The sequence below is a fragment of the Xenopus laevis genome, chromosome 4L (assembly GCF_017654675.1).
Source record: "Xenopus laevis strain J_2021 chromosome 4L, Xenopus_laevis_v10.1, whole genome shotgun sequence".
Taxonomy (NCBI): Eukaryota; Metazoa; Chordata; class Amphibia; order Anura; family Pipidae; genus Xenopus; species Xenopus laevis.
Window position 1 is genome coordinate 35,516,290 of NC_054377.1, and position 19,980 is coordinate 35,536,269.

Here is a 19,980-nt window from a genome sequence, read left to right on the forward strand (position 1 = left end):
TACAAATGTATCGAAGTGCAGGTGCTAAGTATGTCTTGTTTCACAGAGTTTTAGAAACTTTGTATCTTTTTCTGGTGTCCATGCAGGAGATCAAAAAGAAACGCAGGACATTTCAGTAACAATCACAGACTGCGGGCTGTTTTTATGAGTTGCGGCAGATAGAACATAGTACAAGTTGATCCAGGGACTAGTCCGATTGTCATCTTGGAGGCAGGAATGAATTTTCCCCCTCTGAGGCATATTAGTGTTGCTTCAAATGGGGTTTTTTTTTTTTTGCCTTCCTCACGATCAACTAGCAGTTAGCCAGGTTATATACAGACTAAAAAGGTTGAACTTGATGGACGTGTGTCTTATTTCAAAATAAATTTCTATGTTACTATATATTAAAAGTTAACTCATGTTAATTGTTTTTTGCTGCTTTAGTAATTGTTACTTGAAGTTCCTAAACCTGACTAAAGCCTAACGGTATATTTTTTGGTGTCAGTATCTCCTTAAAGAGCTTCCAGTAACTGACATCTTTTTTTTTTTTAATTCAGCAGCATTCCCCAATAAAAAATTTCAGCTATTCTTTTTAGCCTTTTATGTAGTCCCTGATGTGATATCCATATATATATATATGTATGTATATATATTTTACAAATTTATATTTAAGGTGCCAAGATTAAATGGTCCCCCCAAAAATGACAGGATTCAGAACACTCAAATAAACATAGAATGATCTTGGACACTAATCAACCAAAAAAAGGCAGGTGGTACTGCAATTAAAAATTCTTTATCAAATATTATTAGTGTGCAAGATCATTAATTGTTTATAAATTGTTTTAAATAGACATTAACCAGAGGTAAGACGTATATATGCATGCTTACCCTGAATAAAAATGTAGTTAAAGAAATAGTGTAGTTTACCTTAAATCAGGGCTGTCCAACTGGCGGCCCCCTTCTGTGGCCCCCTAGATGCTGTGTCTGTTTACCATATGTTAATTTTAAAAGGTATCACTACAGAGATAAACTGGCCCGTGCATTGTTTAAACCTCAAATTCAGACTCTAACCCCCTATATTGTTCACACCTATGATCCCCCTGTTTTGTTCACACGTGACACCTCTATTGTTAACTCCCCTAAAAGCCTGTACTGTTCACACCGGAGACCCAGACTAAAACTGCCCACATTGTTCACCTGTTCACACCTTATTGAAAATGCTAATGAGGCACCAGCACTGTGTCACTGTATGTAGTACATATTAGAATGAGAGTTTTCCCTGTCTCCAAATCTGTTCTGCCTTCCCCTCCCTGCAGGGCTGGAACTAGGGGCAGGCAGAGTAGGCGCCCACCTAGGGCGCAATCATGGGGGGGGGGCAAACTTTTAAGGGGAATTTCCTTTCTTTCTTAAACCCTGATTTGCTTGGCCTTCAATCGTTTTTCAACTTTATAAACCCCCTATTCCAGACAGAATCACTCCCCAGCTCCCTTTTGGCAGCTGCTGGCACAGGTACATATTTGTGGGCAATAGTGTGTATTTTTTTGGCTGATGCTTGCACAGGTAAACAGATGATATGATGGATATTTGGCTGCTGCTGGCACAAGTACATATTTGGAGGCAATAGTGTGTATTTTTTTGGCTGATGCTGGCACAGGTACAGATTGGGGGCAATATAAGGGATTGGCTGTTGCTGGCTCAGGTACATGGGGCAATATGGTGGCTGCTGGCACAGGTACACAGATGTTTGAGGGCAATATGATTGATTTTTGGCTACTGCTGGAACAGATGCAAATTGGGGCAATATGATGGATTCTTTTGGTTTCCGTTGGCATAGGTACAGATTGGGGGTAAAATATTATGGATGTTTTGGCTTATGCTGGCACAGGTACAGATTGGGGCCTGGGGGCAATCTGAGGGATTGACTGCCATTGGCATAGGTACAAATGGGGGCAATATGATAGGTGCTGGCACAGGGGGCTATATGACTGGTAAGGTGGGAAATGGTAATGTAGGACTGGGTGGGGGGGCACTGATTGAAGCCCTTGCCTAGGGTGCAAAAATACATTGGCCCGGCCCTGCCTCCATGTGTGTGCCATTCTCTGCTTGCCCAGTGCTGCTTGTGTGTGCCATTCTCTGCTTGCCCTACGCTACCTGTGGATTGTAAGCCTGTTGGGGTTTGTTCTTGGGGTTATTTGCATTTGGAAATTGTTGTTAAGGGCTCCTAAGGTGTTTAATCATGTGTTGGGGGGTTGTTGTATTATCCACAGGGAAGGATGAGGCATATGGATTTAAGGGTATGTTTTTAACATGACTTCAATTTTTCACATATGAGTGATTTCACTGCAGTGAGCAACAACCATTTGGTTTTTTGGTGTGCTACCACCGTTAATGTGGATATGATCTTAAAAGTTCTTGTGGTAATATGGGTGTGGTTTACAGTGGGTGTAGTTTAAAAGTGGGAGTGGCCAACACTGACTTCCATTATCGGCCCTCCTCCACATAGGCCAGTAAAATTTTGGCCCTCCGTACCACAGAAGTTGGACAGCACTGCCTTAAATAGTTAAAATTTACTCAATGATCCTTAGTTATGATACAGTAGTTTACATTGTATGCAGTTTTTGTATATGGGATGGTATAGAATATGTTGAAATCTAAAACCCAATTGTTCTTTTTAAAGTCAAAACTGTTGTTGTCCATTGTTTTCAATGAGAAAAAAAGAAAATAATGCAGCACATAATGGCATAGATGGGAATCTTAAAAAAAGTAAATATAATATACTTATCACATTAGTGCACTAGCCCCCATATGTAATAAAATACACTTTGTCCAGGAGCGGTAACCCATAGCAACCAATAATGTTTGCTTTTAAACAGATGACTGGTAAATTCTTAGTGCCTTTGACTATAGATGTATGATAAAAGTATCAAAAATATGTTTGTATATCATGAAAAAAAACCTTCAGCTATGTCATTAAAGTTTATTTTTAAAAATTGATAGCTATTTTTAAAAAGAACAAATTGATCTGCAGTACATATGTGTCCTCTGTAAATGTGTTAAATTCAAACATTATGTAAACTAATATATAAAGTTTAACTGATAACATTGCCATTCCCTGAGCCCTTCTAAATTGACTTTTAGGCTTTAGCAGTCTCTTTTGTTATATTAATGTAATACGAAAAGCACCTTCTTTATGGATAGAAGGCTCTGACATGAGTGCTAAATGGCATCAAAGCAGTTTCCCATAGCAACCTTGTTTTAAATTTAGAAATCTTGTCATTGGTAACTGCAGAGTTGCAATTTCACTACCTGTGTTAAAGTGATACTGACACTAAAAAATGAATTTTAGCATATGAATGTACATTAAATGTTACCTATAGGTCATGTTGATCATTTTTTGCGGAGAGGTTTGTTTTTGTATATAATTGTTAGTTGAAGTTCCTAAACCTGACTCTCTGACACTCTGACTTTGCCAACCTGACTGTCCCATCTCAGCCTGTTAGTTACAGTTTCTAATGCTAACGGACTCCTGCTGCACAAATATGGCAGCCCCCTCATACAGGAACATGGGGGATCAGACAGGTAATGTAAAAGCATCATGCAAATACTTTATGGCAAAGTTAGAAGTAGCTTGCAAAGCCAATATTATAATAGATGTAAAAAAGGTTTAATTTCAGGTGTCAGTATCTCTTTAATCAGCTCTAGAGCATTCATTCTCCACAGTGCAATACAATTAGATTTTTTGTAATACTCCCATTTAAGAGAAATAAAACTGTTTAAGATGTTTGTCAAGGTGTTCAAAGATGAAATCATTCTGTTTTCAGTTATGCATTCCTGATTCATTTAAAATGATGCTGCATCATGCTCTGGATCATGATGCTGTCTGTGTTCTGGATCATGTTGGTGTAATTTTTTATTCTGCTCTTCATTTAATAATCTGATTCCTTCATCTATTTGGCATAGTAATTTTCGCTTTCTATTTTGCACCGAGTCACTTTCATTCATCTTTACTTCTGTTAGGCCAAGGGTATGAAGACAAACAATGGCTGCAGACTGCTCTGCCAACTTCTTTGATTTGTCCCTAAAACAGAAAAAGAGATTATCATAAAAAATAAAAAAAATACAATAAGGCAGTGTACATATTAAACAATACATTACATATTTGGAGCTACATGGTCAATATATAAAACCATTTGTATCCTCATATTAATCATGGAATTACTAAGGCATTCATATTACATAGCTTTGTTTAGCCCACAACCCATTCTGAGATGAATTTATTACTGCATATAATTGTGTTTTTTTGTATTTCTTCATTGCTCCCTCTTGCCTTTTATATTAGGCTCTCAAGAATACAAAGGCGACTGACCTTTAGAAGACCATTGTGCAAAAGATACACAGATTTATTGGTAAAGATACACAGGAACAGCCTTGCAGACCAAGGAGGAAGCAGCAGGTTACAAACACGGTTCACGGTATCCAAGGGGTTAAGAAGTAGAGTAGACACTCAACGCTGTGCGTTGATGTGCCGGCATCATGACATTGCGCACAGTTTGACACATTACAGTCAGAACGTGCCATGTGTGTAGCTAGGGTGCTACCATCTTGCCAATGGCGCTGGAGCAGAAAGGAGCACCGACTGGCGTTCCTTACAGTACCCCCTTCCCTATGGGGGGGCCTCAGGACCACCAAGATTAGGTTTTGAAGGGACTTGCTTGTGCAAACTCCGAATGAGAATAGGGGTATGAATGTCTAAATTCTTTATCCAGGAGCATTATTCAGGACCAAACTCTCCATTTGACCAAATACTGTAAGGAGCCTCTGGAGATACAAGAATCCAAAATCCTCTTCACTTCAATCTCCTGATGACCATACACAGGTACAGGTGTAGGAGAAGATGAAGCCTCTGAGATCACTGCTGGCTTGATGAGATCTACAAGAAATACATTTGGAATCCGCATCTCAAAAGGTAATTGGAACCAAACAGCTACAGGATTGATGATCTCAATTATAGAATAAGGGCCAATGTATTTGGGACCCAACTTAGGAGTTGGAACTTTGAGGTGAATATTCCTGGTGGAAAGCCAAACCATATTCCCAAGAGAGTATTGAGGAGTAGGGGCATGTTTCTTGTCTGCAAAATTTTTTTGAGATACAGAACTTTTCACTAAGTTGGACTTTGTAGCATGCCAGATAGCGGACATATGAGCAACTTGATCATTAGCTGCAGGTACATTAGTGAGAAGCAGATTTTGAGGAAAAGCCATTGGATATTGACCATAACCACAAAAGGAGGGACATCTTTCAGAAGAGGAATGCAGAGCATTATTGTGAGTGAATTCGGCCCATGGGAGAAGATCAGCCCAATCGTCTTGACATAAGGAAACATGACATCTCAAATACTGTTCGAGTGCTTGATTAACTCGTTCTGCGGCTCCATTAGTCCATTAGGATGATAAGATGATGAAAATTGAAGAGAGATATTAAGGGCTTTGCATAAAGATCTCCAAAATTTAGAAACAAACTGGGAGCATCTATCAGAAACAATTTCAGTTGGAAATCCATAGAGACGAAAAATATGCTTAATAAATAACTTAGAAAGTTCCATAGCTGTGGGTACTTTACGTAGAGGTATAAAGTGTGGCATTTGACTGAACCTATCCACTACCACCCAAATGACCGTGTAGCCCAGGGAGATGGGTAAATCCACAATAAATTCCATGGCTAAATGGGTCCAGGGTTGAGAAGGTATTGGTAATGGCTGGAGCAGTCCCTTGGGGGGGGAGTGTCCGGATTAAGATGCAGCACATATAGTACAGGAGGACACAGTCCTTAACATCTTTCCGACTAGAGGGCCACCAAACAAGGCCAGATAATAGATCCGTAGTCTTTCTAATTCCAGGGTGACCTGCTTGTCTGGAATTATGACAGTGTGACGGAGATCCGGTGATACATATGCCACTCCAACAAAAGTATTAGAGGGAGCCGAAGATTGTGCCGACAACATTTGTGAAGCCATATATGGAAACAATGCAGCCACAATATTAGCTGGGGGGACAATAGGATTATTGTCCCTAATGCAAGGGTCTATAGGAATGAAGCTTGAAGAAAGTGCGTCAGCCTTTTTATTTCTAGAACCGAACGAAAAGTAATGATGAAGTTGATACGGAAAAAGAAGAGTGCCCACCGAGCCTGTCTGGGATTTAAACGTTTGAGGGCTTGACTATATTTCAAATTTTTATGATCAGTTAAGATTGTTACTGGAACAGTAGAACCTTCTAATAAATGTCTCCATTCCTCCAGGGATAATTTGATAGCAGGAAGTACCAGATTTACAATGCCGTAATTTTGCTCAGGAGGAGAGAATTTTTTTTTTTAGAGAAGAAGGCACAGGGATGTAATTTCCCATTACTCTGGGACAGCATGGCTCCAACATCTGATGCATCCACTTCGATGAAAAAAGAAAAGTGGATCTGGAAGTCTGAGTACTGGAGCGGAGGAAGAGGATTCTTTCAAAGATTTGAAAGCTTCTAAGGTTTGCGGGGTCCAGCAATTTGGTTTTCCTCCCTTAGGGATAAGAGTCAGAATTGGAGCAATTCTAGATGCCAAGCCTTTGATTAAATGTCTGTAGTAATTGGCGAAGCCAATAAATCTTTGTATGGATTTTGTACTGGTAAGGAGAGGCCAATCTTGGATTGCAGAGATCTTTGCTGGATCCACCTCAAATTCTTTCTGGGAAATGATGTACCCCAAAAAAGGAATCTTGGGGGTTTCGAAGGTACACTTTTCTAGTTTAGCAAAAAGAGCATTCATTCTTAACCTGGGAGAGGACTTCACGGACTTGGAGCCAATGTTCATCCAAAGTCTTAGAAAAGATTAAAATATCATCCAAGTAAACCACAACACTTTGGCCTAGCAGGTCTCGAAATATACATTGATGAACTCTTGGAAAACTGCGGGCGTGTTGCAGAGCCTAAAAGGCATTATGAGGTATTCGCAGTGCCCGCTACGAGTGTTAAAAGCGGTTTTCCACTTGTCGCCTTCTCAGATGCGGATCAGGTTATAGGCCCCATGGAGATCCAACTTCGTGAAGAGGCAGATTCCTTTAAGTTGGTCAAACATTTCTGAAATGAGTGGAAGTGAATAGTGATTTTTCAAGGTAATTTTATTTAAGCCACGATAATCAATGCAGGGTCATAAACTGCCATCTTTTTTCTCTACGAAAAAGATTTTCCTGAATATACTCCTTCATAGCTATTGTTTCAGAAGGAGAAAGTGGGTATGTGCGTCCCCGAGGGGACATGGTGCCAGGGAGTAATTCAATGGAGCAGTCGTACAACGGTGAGGGGGTACAGTCTCCGCAGATCTTTTGCAGAACACATCCGAAAATTCCAAGAAGGAATTTATCCTGAAAACACTACCATATTATATATTTTCTTTACATTCAACCCGTCTTTCTGAGATTTTGGACCTTGATAGATGTAAAATTTGTACAAATTTATGTCAACCCTATTAAAGATTGGTGGGAAAAGACACAAATCTATGGAGATGGAGTGTGTTCAAGCTGTGCAGATTTTGATGTATAATGTTAATGATTTGATCTTTGTGTGGCAGGGTAATAAGTCATCATTTGGTTCATCTGAGCAAAATTTTATAAAAAATAATTGTAATTTGAAAATCACTAGTGGCTTTGGAGGTAAAGAGATTTTTTTTCTAGACCACACATTTCAAGAATAATACACAGATGGCCTTTGTAAGTAACTTCAACACAGCCAGTAAACAGATTGGGAATATTATCTGCAGACACTGGCATTGTTACAATCATGTTTGCCTGAGGTTGAAAGCCAACTTAAGTATTGTAGTTATCGGACCTCAACAACGCTTTTTCTTCAGAAACCCAAGTTGGTACTTCACCCTGTTTAAACTGTACCCCAGTGCAATTCGCTCATCAAAAGTTCCAAAGGTGCACTCCGTTTACTTATTAAGGACCCGGGTGCCAGCTAGAGAAAAAAGATACTTGTGCGAAGACCGACACTCACGGGAACATTTTGGCTGTAGACAATTTTATGCAGGATGAAGATCTGGTAATACGACCGGCAGACAAGGGTGGGGGCATAGTTCTCATAGTTACGAATACTATAAACAGGAACTACTTAACCAACTTTCTGCCATATCCACATATTGGGTACTACCTGGGACCCCACGATAGTATTCAAAAGGGAATTGAACATGAAACGACAGAATGCCCTGACAGCGGGTTGGCTTGATCAGGATACCTTCCACTTTCTGACCTCGGATTTTCCAAGGGTTCCCATCATTTACACACTCATATTCATAAATCACACTCATGATTCATAAATCACAATCTGCACCATCAAGTAGACATATTATATCTGCAGTGGACTCTTTTCTACAACAGTGCAGTTTTGGACTCCAGTCCTTAAGAGGGATATAAATGAGCTGGAGAGAGTGCAGAGACATGCAACTAAATTGGTTAGAGGGATGAAAGATTTAAATTATGAGGGTAGACTTTCAAGGTTGGGGTTGTTTTCTCTGGGGAAAAAAGGCACTTGCAAGGGGACATGATTATACTTTAAATTAGAGGTCATTATAGACCAATAGCAGGGGACCTTTTTACCCATAAAGAGGATCACTGTACCAGAGGCCATCCCTTCAGACTAGAAGAAAATAACTTTCATTTGAAGCAACGTAGGGGGTTCGTCACAGTCAGGACAGTGAGAATGCACTGCCGGGTGATGTTGTGATGGCTGATTCAGTTAATGCCTTTAAGAATGGCTTGGATGATTTTTTGGACAGACATAATATCAAGGCTATTGTGATACTAAGTGCTATAGTTAGTATAGGTATGCGTATATAGAATTTAATTAAAAGTAGAGAGGGGTGTGTGTATGGATGCTGGGTTTTCATTTGGAGGGGTTAAACTTGATGGACTGTCTTTTTTCAACCCAATTTAACTATGTAACCCCTTGCACAATACCCTCATACACCCTCGTGACACCATCCATGTCATACAGATTTTGAACAGCCTTGACAAATTACCTGAACACTGTTTACTAGCCACCATGGACATCAGTAGCCTTTACACTGTCATACCCCAAGAGAAGGCCTACAGGCTTGTAGGAGAGCCCTTGATCATCCACCCACCACCATTCGGGCTAGCCCTTATTCACTATTTCTGCGTACCATATGCAACAATAGTGACCCTGAGAAAGCACAATTACAACTAAGAGAGACCTTTAATAGGTTCCTTAACAGGGACTACAAGGAGAAGATCTTACTACAACAACTCAAGAAGGCCCTAAAGCACACACAAGCTGATCTACTCACTGGTAAACCCAAAGAGAACCTCCCACGCAAACAGACGATTTTCATTTCAAGTTATTCGCACGTATCTAGGCACCTAAGGAATAGTGTGTAAAAGTATTGGCTGGTTATCGCAATGGACAACGCTCTGTCTCTAATTCAGTCCCCGAATTCCATCTTCAGCCACGGGAAAAAACACAATTTTAAAGACATTCTTGTGAAAACTAATTTCATTAATAAATCTCAGCAAACTTCAAATTGGCTAAGAGGACAACAAAAACTGGGTTGTTATCGCTGTCCGGACTGCACAACATGCAGATCTTTGCTCACACCCACACACCGGTAAGCGGTTCAAGATTCAGCACAGACTTACCTGCACAATCATTTGTGGTTTATATTGTCACTTGCCCATTTTGCCTTTACTATGTGGATGAGGGTACTACCGCTTTGCATGACAGGATCGCGAACCACAGATCAGCCATCAGCAAGGCAATCAAGGAGAATTCGCCTAAACAACCTGTGACTAGGCACTTTCTGCAAATAGGGCACAAACTGGCCACTGTTCTCTGCATAGCAATAGACTTCCAGTCACCATGGGATCCATAATGGAGACCATAATGGATGCATTTCTAAAGTACCTTTAAAATATAACAGAACTAAGTGCGGCAGACACAAACGCGTTCTGTTGGCCCCCCTGAGTTTGGGAGAAAATATATGAACTGGTATTTCCCAGCACAGTTTGTACATTGAATGGCCAGATATGCGTAGCCAGAGCTGCACTAAGCATCTTGTCACGCTACGAAGGTTTATGCCAGTTGCCCTGGCAACGATCAGTTCCTACAGAGATGGCGTATGACAGCTTCAGTCACACACCCACCTCTACACTGTCTGCTGATTGGACAACCACTATGCTGTTGCGTTTCTGATTGGACAACAGTTCTGGCCCGAAGGAGTAGCTATTATGTAGCACGATGGCAACCATTTTGTCCTTAACTCTTTTTCTGATCCTCAAACCTGCTTTTTACATCTAGCTAGTCTACTAATTCTTTCTCTACATGTTCTGTACACTTCCCTTCTTCCTGCATGGTTTGATGTTACTCCCCACATACTATTCACAATGAATGGTGGTTGCTTAGCAATGGGTTTTGGTGCCATTAAACGGCCTGTGGGTGTAAATTCTGGGGTGGTTATGGTTTTCTGGTTGTTTGCCTGTAATTTTCTGATGAAGATATTCTATTGAAGCCTGTTGTGCTTGCAAAATTGCAAACAAATGTGCAAAGGGTAAAATGGCTTTCCAAGAACATTTATTGGACACCCCTGTACTACTGTTCCTACATAGTCCTACATAGTCCTACAGTGTTTAAAACCTAGTGTGCAAATTAATACAGGCTCAATAAAGGACATAGGCCTGAATTGTTAACATCCTGATGTCTACTTTGTTTTGTTTGTATTTTGTTGGCCAGTTAATATCAGCTGCTATACTTTGTTTCAGAGGGACAGAGGCAATAAAAAAGGAGGAGGGGTATGTCTGTTTGTTAGGCAGGATTTAAAACTTATATAACGGAGGGGGTTATGTTAGGAAATGAGGGGGCAGAAGTCTTATGGGTAGAGTTCTTCACAAATTGTAAAGAGTCCAGCAAATTAATTGTAGGACTATGCTATAAACCCACTATTGTAAGTGAGGAAGAGGCAGCAAAGCTCCTGATGCAAATAGAAAAGGCTGCTAGTTTGGGTAAAGTAATTATAATGAGGGAGCAACAGTACTGCCAGATCAGTTAATGGGAAAATGTTTATAAACTTGTTGCATGACAATTTTATGGCACAAGTTGTTGAGGAGCCAACCAGAAAAAATGCTATTCTGGATGTAGTGATCTCTAATGACCCAGAACTTACTGCAAATGTGCAAGTTATTGAACCATTGGGTAACCATAATGGTATATCATTTAATGTCTGGTGCAAATAACAAATATATACTGGGGCCACAAAGACCATACATTTTAGAAAAGCTAATTTTAGTGCCTTGAGGCCTGCCCTTCAGAGCATTGATTGGGGCATTACGTTTTCAGCTAAAAACACAGAAATCGTTGTCATTTAAAATTATATTAAATCATTACTGTTCTCAATTTATTCCCTTAAGGGGTAAATGTAGAAGCTCTAAGAATCACCGTATGTGGCTTAATATAGAAGTAAAGAAGTTAACAGGAAAGAAGAGAAAGGCATTTTTCTGTTGGGGCAGAAGCTGCATTTAATGAATATAAATACTATAATAAATGTTGTAAATCAGCAATCCGGAATGCAAAGAAAGGAATTGAAAAGTACATTGTGGCGGAGGCTAAGACTAACCCCAAAAAGTTTTTTTATATTTATTAATAGTAAAAAGACGCAGGTTGAGAGTGTTGCTCCATTAAATAATGGTACCAGTATGGATGTAACAGATACAGAAAAGGCAAATGTGCTAAATCAGTTATTTTCTTCAGTGTATACAATAGAGGAGTCTGAGTTCCCAGGTTCACTTCATAGCAGCACTGATGGCTCAGCTCAATCTAGTCAGTGGCTGACTCAGGATATGATCAATAAAGCTTTAATAAAAATTAAATGTAAACAAGGCTCCGGGGCCTGGTGGCATACACCCCCAGGTTCTAAGAGAGCTTAGTTCAGTTTTAGACCAGCCCCTATTTCTGATTTTCTCAGATTCACTTTAATCTGGCATAGTACCTATGGATTGGAGAAAAGATGATGTCATTCCAATATTTAAAAAGGGATTACAATCTCAGCTCAGGATATGATCAATAAAGCTTTAATAAAAATTAAATGTAAACAAGGCTCCGGGGCCTGGTGGCATACACCCCCAGGTTCTAAGAGAGCTTAGTTCAGTTTTAGACCAGCCCCTATTTCTGATTTTTTCAGATTCACTTTAATCTGGCATAGTACCTATGGATTGGAGAAAAGATGATGTCATTCCAATATTTAAAAAGGGATTACAATCTCAGCCTGGCAATTATAGGCCTGTAAATTTGACATCTGTGGTGGGCAAATTATTTGAAGGCTTGTTAAGGGATCACATTAAAAATTTAGTGAATGACATTATGAGCAGCAATCAGCATGGCTTTATGAAGGATATGTCATGTCAGACTAATTTGATTGCTTTTATGATGAGGTAAGTAAGATGCTGGACAGTGGGGGAGGGCAGTAGATGTGATCTATTTGGATTTTGCCAAAGCATTTGATACCGTGCCCCACAAACGACTGCTTTCTAAACTAAGGTCTGTTGGTCTTAATTAAGTCATTTGCACATGGATAAACAACTGGTTACGGGATCGGGTACAGAGGGTGGTTGTTAATAGGACATTCTCTACTTGGAGTAAGGTTAGTGGGTCCCTCAGGCTCAGTATTGGGCCCACTTTTATTTAACTTGTTTATTAATGAATTAGGGGAGGGTATTGTAAGTAATTTATCAGTGTTTGCAGATGACACAAAACTATCCAGCCAAATTCATTCCACTCAGAATGTGGCATCCTTGCAACAGGATCTCGACAAACTGGCAATCTGGGCAGCTAAGTGGCAAATGAGATTCAATGTTGATAAATGTAAAGTCATGCACCTGGGATGTAAAAATATCCAAGCCACTTATACCCTTAATTTGCACTAGGCAAATCCATTATGGAAAAGGACCTTGGGAGTCCTTGTAGATGATAAACTTGGCTGTAGCAAGCAATGCCAGTCAGCAGCATCAAGGGCAAATAAGGTACTGAGCTGTATTAAAAGGGGTATTGGTTCATGGCAGGAAGCGGTCATTCTTCCACTTTATAGAGCACTGGTAAGGCCCCATCTAGAATATGCTGTACAGTTTTGGTCTCCATCTCTCAAACAGGACATTATTGTAGTAGAGAAGGTCCAGAGAAGGGCCCAGATTGTGTGAAGAGGGTGGAAATGTGAATGGACTGGAAGTTCTAGATGGAGCTGATCTCTCTAACAGCCAGGAGATCAGTTCCTCTTCTAGTGGTGGAGTATAGTAGAGCCAGGCCTAAACAGATTGTAGTTAAATGGATAGTGGAAAGTGGATAGGGTAATCTGCCGTCTGGATCGCTACAACCAAACACTTTGCTGTGTTCCTGGTGCCAGGATTGGTAATGTGGTTGATTTGGTAGACAAATGATTACTTATCAAATGTACCTGTTTTGGAAATTTTGCCAGTGAAACATGCATTTTTAGGAAGCTAGCGGGAGTACAAGGAGCTAAATGCATGGCCTAAGTCTTGGTGTAAGAAGGAAGAGTGTGGGTTCCTAGAGCACTCAATGGAGTAGGGTTTGATGTGCTAGGGAAAAGCTTGGCTAAGAGGTTGGATGAGTGTTTAAACTTGGCAAGGGGAGGGTTGGTGAGCTAGAGTATTATGGGGTAGCTAGTATAGACTAGGCAGTGGGATTAATAAGGGGTTATGGGGAGATGTGAGGGGGATATATAGTTTAACAGCTAAGGAGATCCCTCTGTTACAAAGAACACAGGCTATTAGTAACCTTAGATCTAAATCTCCATTACATAATGCAAATGTCAGAGGCAAAAGTAGTAACCCCCTCTGTATGCTTGTTATTATTATGGGTGACTTAAATTATACTGACACTGTCTGGGGTAATGGAGCTGCCCAGTCAGCTAGTTCAAGAACCTATTAGAGATCACTCTCTGCCTTTATTCCATGAAGCTGCTCCTGGCTGGCCGGCTGCATGTATCATTGTAATTAAAAGGTACAGTGTCCTGCCAATAAATCCTTTAACATTTCCTTTCCATGTGTATTGTGGATCAGGGAAGTTCCCAGGGAGGGTTATTACAGCCCAGTCTGTCCTGACCCTAGGGGTCAGGGTAGCAACCCAATAAAAATAAGGAGGGGCAAGATAAATTGTTAAAGAAAAAAACTACAACAATTGGAAAGGGACTCTAAAATGGTGTTGACATATTGGGGCATTGTAAAGTAAGTATAGCAAGCTTTTCAGCGAGCCTTCAATGTTTTTTAATCGGAAAGCAAAAGCAGTGGGTGATTTTGCTTTCTTTGTACTAAGAACTTACAGTATGCAATTGCTACATTCTTTCTAATAAACATTTAATATTGTTACAAAGTTATGTTTTTGATACTTATGTTTCCAATTTGATGTACACAAACTAATATACTTTTTTCTACAAGTTTCATCAAATTTAATATGTAAATGGACCTCATGATGTCACTATTACTACCCTTTAAATATTGTTCTGCCTTACTTTCTAGTATGTCTGATGAAGGGGTTCTCCCAGAAACATTACATGGTTTGCCCTAAATAAACACGCAGGGTTGTCCTGTTTCCTGCCTGTGTGCTTCTTAAGTGCCCATAAACTGCTCCAATGCTCTGGAACATCATAAAACCTGGTGTCAGCGATTGGGTAACACAATGGGCACTTGCACAGGCAGGAACTGAAGGAATTGACCCACGCTACACTGAAAGTGATTTCGCAACAGGGGCATTGCCCCAGAAGGGAAGAGATGCTAAATTTATTGCTTTACTACTGACCCTCCTACATTTAGATGCTTACACCAGATGGAGCGGTTGCTGGAGGCATGTGTTTAAACAAAAGCTGGAGCTGATCATTAAGAAGCTTATGGTTGCAGGAAAGATGGAGTTGATGGTAATGGTACAAGTATCTGGCTTACAGGAGCAATGTAGGCTGTGTTCTCAGTGGAGAGTTGGGCCTGAGACATTTTGAAGTTAGCAACTGCCTTCACTATATTTCAAAAAGGGCAGGACAACATTGATGCCTTTTAGAGACAATGGGATTATATGCAGAGCCCACAACATCATGGAAGAGGATTGGCCCTGTAACCTGTCTAGCAAACTAACAGGAAGGGCCAGTGCTACATTCCGGCTTTGGCTGATGAACAAATACTGGACTATGAGGTGATTAAACACGCGCTACTGATCCATTATGCGATCACCACAGAGTTTGGAGTTATGCTATCAAGGGCCTTTGACCAGGGGGCTGAAACAATGGAGGACTTAAGGCAATTATGCCTGAAAGAGTAATTGTTGAATTGGTGCCCTCCAGGAATTCGATTGTGGGTTAACACATACCATAGAAGAAGCTGCCCAGTTGGCAGTCAAGTATACAGAAAGCAGAAGATGGTTCATGTCGATAAGATGAAAAAGTATGTAGAGAGAGACTGCAATTAGTAGTCTGCTAGAAGAGAGAAACCATGTGAAGGCTCTCCCTGACCTCTTAAAAGAGGCACTGGGGGTTCAGAATTTGGAGGGTGTAGCTTTTAGTGAGCAGTTAACCACTGAGCAGTGTGAGCAGTTGTTTCAGTTGCTACCAAGTTTTCAGCCTCAGTTTAGTGAGCAGACTGGTTGAACCAACTGGGTTGCCCATCAGGTAAATACAGACGGGCATGCCCCAATCTGCACTGTTGCCTACCAGGTAGCAGAACCTGTATGACCTGCTATGAAAAAGGAAATTCAAGAAATTTTAGCATTAGGGATGTTTGTTTTCTCTCAATGGAAGCACTACTTTTTGTGTAGACTACAGGGAGCTGAATCAAGTGACAGATGCATACCCAATGCCCCAGGTGGATGAACTTCTTCACTATCTGGGGAATGGAAAATATCTAATCTGGCCACCCACAGGAGAGGAGATGTGGAAAAAGCTCTGATAATACTGTACTGTAGCAGTGGGAGTGCCTGCTGGGAGACAATCTGTTGTGCTGACTTGCTGCAGTGTGGACTGGGGCTGCACAATAGAATGGATAAGCTGTGATGTCCCCTTCTTTAGTATAGCATTTTCATAGAGCTGCACCCATTGTTCGGTTGCTGAGCTATAACACACATCCACAGAAATGCAAGTGGAATTCATGCACTGTCTGGAAGCTGCAGAGAGATTATAGAGCAAATACAAGGAAAGTTATTCTGAACAATCCTGGCCCTAGTGATAAGCAATCTGAGATTACAGAACATTAAAGTCTTTGTTTATCTCAGCAACATTCTCATAAAAGCTTCCACCAAAGAGATTCTGTCATATGAAGAGTGTGTCCTGGGAGTCTTTGTTCAATACCAGATCATTCTCCCAATTAGGAAAATCCTGGACAATCAGACGTGTGTGTCTCTACTCATCACTCATCCAACTTCTACTGCAAGAATCTGTCAAAAGTCCTGGGAAAGTGAAAAGGCTTGAAAGGCTGTCTCTGGAATTATCAAGGTTTTCCTCCAGATCCATCTCTCAGACCCTGGAATTTCTTAGGTTCTTGTTCAATACCACATCATTCCCCCAATTAGGAAGATCCTGGACATGCAAGTCTTTGTCTCTACTCATCATTCATTCAAATTCTACTTCAAACATTTGTCTAAAAAGTCATGGGGAAGTTGATCAACAGCATGACTCTTGAAAGACTTTACATGTTTACCCTGTTAGCAGCCATAAAAACCTCTACCATTCAGATATTTCAAAATATGAGAAAAATTCCTCAGTGGAACCGCAATCTAGTTCTCAATGCATTAACATCAGAAACTATTGAACCACTGGAGCAGGGGTTACTTAAAATTCTTAACCTCAAGATGTCAGGTTACAAATGAGCCAGAAGAGTGAGTGAACTTTATGCCTTGTTCATTCTAGAGCAGGGGTCCCCAACCTTTTTCACCTGTGAGCAACATTCAAATGTAAAAAGAGTTGGGGAGTAACGACAGCATGGAAAATCTTCCTGGGAGGTGCAAAATAAGTTCTGTGATTGGCCATTTAGTCACACCCATGTGTATTGTTTATATAACATAATTGTAATAATTATATCACATATATGTGGGCTTTTCATACAGCAGGAGAACTGTTATAGCATGCCCATTTGTGATATTTATTAACTTGTCCACACTCTGCATGGCATGTACCAACTACATGAACTGCAACCTCCTGCTATTCCCTGATTAGTAACCTATGCCCATGGAGTACATGTTATTATGCCTATCCTCTTCTATAATAGTACCACAGGTTTATGTTTAATTATGTTCATATTTAAGGGTATATAATATCACTTTGTGACAGTTATACTTTAGGGGATTTGTGGTGTATCCACCACATGCAAATAAAGCCCTGATATGGGTGTTATTTTTCATTAAAACTGCTCCTCAGTGCACTGATTTGAATTGGATCTGTTTTCTTGTCAATATTGTGTATTTATGTGTCACATCAGTGTGCACTGACAGTTATCTGGTAGCCAGTATGACTACCACCAGTATACTGCCAGTAGTTAAGGCACCGTTTGTGTTAATGACGACTCGGCATATGGAGTGCAGTTCCTGTAATTTTGGGTTGAAGGTTACATTTAGTTTTTTCATAATTTAAATCAATAGATGTCATAAACAGAGCTCAGATCAGAATAATAGAATTTGATAGAGTGTATTCTTTACACCAGGTTATGTATACATATACACCTTGGTTAAAGCCCTAACAGAAATATCAACTTTTATAGTAATTACATATGAATTGTGTCACTGTAATTTGTAATAATTCAAGATTGTTGGATTGCATTTTAAAGGGGACCCGTCACCCAAAAAAATATTCAAAATTCTATTTTATCACATTAGTCAAGCAAAATGAACTTTAATTACACAATATAAATTATTTGAATCTTGTTTCCTTCAGTCAGGGAATTCATAATTACAGCAAGCAGGCAGAATCAATTTTGTGGACAATGTTATTAAGGCAAGCCTCGCATCATCTCAGAATCTTGTTTGTGCACTAGAATGGGGGACCTGATGTCCATACCCATGCCATGGCTACACAATTAAACAATGAAGAGAACAGGGGAATGTAGGGAGAGCAGTGACATCTAGGAAGTGCTGAATGGAAAGTGAAAGTAATTGTCTCACCCCGCCTATAAGGCATATAGGAGGGGCAGACAATATTTGATTGACAGCTAAGATTTTTAAATGAGTTTACAACAGCTATGAATGCTTTAATTAAAAATAGAAGTTGGATTTCATGTTTAATTTGAAAAGGACTTTTATTATGCAGATTTTTGTGTCTGGGTGACAGGTCCACTTTAACACCTGTTTTGTAAAGTTTTAATTTCTCCAAATATTACAATAGCCTGAATTAATTTTTAGTGTGTTGCCCCCTTTTTAAAATCTTTCTTCACAATTAATAATAGAGCCATCAAGCATAATTTTTACCAACCAGGTGGCAGCACAATGTGTGGGTTATGCAAGGATACACCAATATTTTTGCCCTCACCACTAAGTATTTTGTAGGACTGGCAAATAAAAGGCATTGTTGATGTGCAGGTCTAGAACAACTCAACCTGTACCTGACCTCCAAGACCCTGCACTTGACCCTAACCCGATATGCGCTCCTATTTTTATACCTGCACCCACCCGGCTGAGCTCATTCAGCCCACACACATCCCACAAACTTCATGCAAAAGTCAGGTAGACCCGCGGGCTTCCAGTCAGCCTGTACATCACTAATAGTAATACCCTAGGGAGCCTATTTAATGCCAGGGGCAACTCCTTGGAAGAGATACAAAATAGCTATTCCATTCTGCTGGAATACCTGTGTTGACTATTAAACACTTTCAAAAAGAATGCTCACTTACCATAAAGTTGATGCATATTGCCTTTCATCAACTTTAACAATAGAGTGGAAAAATCTGTCAACTGGCCGCTGCACCTAGGAAAGTTATGAAATGCATAATTAAGAAACAATACAGACCATACGAGACATTTTTATACTGAACAGCCCAGAGGTTAAGCATCCCTACTGTTGTAATGATCTAGGCCTTCAAAGTTGTCACAGGAGTTTCTCATCTTGTCTGCAACACACACATGCTCTGTGAGCGCTAAGCAGCTCTTGAGAAACTAAACTTAGGAGGCATCGAAAACCATCAAGCAGAAATTGAGATTTGTCTGTCATAGAAGCTGATGCTACAGTGCTGATTATTAATTCCAATGCGAATTGTGCTGGTTTCAGAGTTGCAGGTAATGATAATCTAAATTATTTACTAATCAGCCTTATACTGTGACATTAATATAATATATATTCAGTATATTGTGAGTCAGTCACTAAGATCAGTAACTGACAGCAGCACAAATCATGTGCAGTAAATCAGCAGAAACAAGATTAGGAGCTACTGGGGCATCTTTGGATGCACAGCTCTTCACTACTAAAGGACTACAGTTTCCTTGGGCTGGTATAGAAGCCCAAAACATATTTCTTTAGTTAAGCTTCTTTAGTTCTCCAGGACTATACACTGGGCTAATGAAATCAAATGCAATGACAGAATGCAAAGAAGTATTGAAAGCATATGAGTCACAAAATACCTGATCCTTGGCATCTAAATGTTGCCATAAAAACGCTTTCTGTAATGATTATTGTTGAACCAACAGAAGTCTTTATTTTATGTTCTGAAGATAATTTATTATGATAAAGAAGCTGGTAAATAGCCTTTAATTTAACTTTACCATTGCTACACCATATACCTTTTAGCTCCTATTGGATCTCTAAAATAGTATTTGATAAAATGCAATGTCCCAAAGGTGCGTTACCTTTCCAAGACCAGTTTTATTAAAAAATGACTACACTTTTTTTTTTTTTTTTGAAGACAACAGATGTACTTTACTTTACTGTGATATTTTACCCTCTTTGTAGGACACTGGACATACAGTAAAATACATCACAATG

General features: G+C 39.9%; 1 protein-coding gene across 7 annotated transcripts in view; it reads right to left on the minus strand.

Moving 5' to 3' along the window:
• Positions 1–2,942: 2,942 nt before the first annotated feature.
• Positions 2,943–19,980, minus strand: part of dus2.L (dihydrouridine synthase 2 L homeolog) — a 254,007-nt gene continuing 236,969 nt past the window's right edge. For 6 of the 7 annotated variants that reach the window (XM_041590114.1, XM_041590115.1, XM_041590112.1 and 3 more), the window contains 2 exons: positions 18,896–18,969; positions 2,943–4,057 (listed from right to left, as the gene is read on the minus strand). In XM_041590114.1, the coding sequence (XP_041446048.1) occupies positions 3,820–4,057; positions 18,896–18,969 (312 nt within the window). In that variant the 3' untranslated portion in view covers positions 2,943–3,819. The remainder of the gene's footprint in view (positions 4,058–18,895; positions 18,970–19,980) is intronic. The other variant, XM_041590118.1, reaches the window with a different exon arrangement.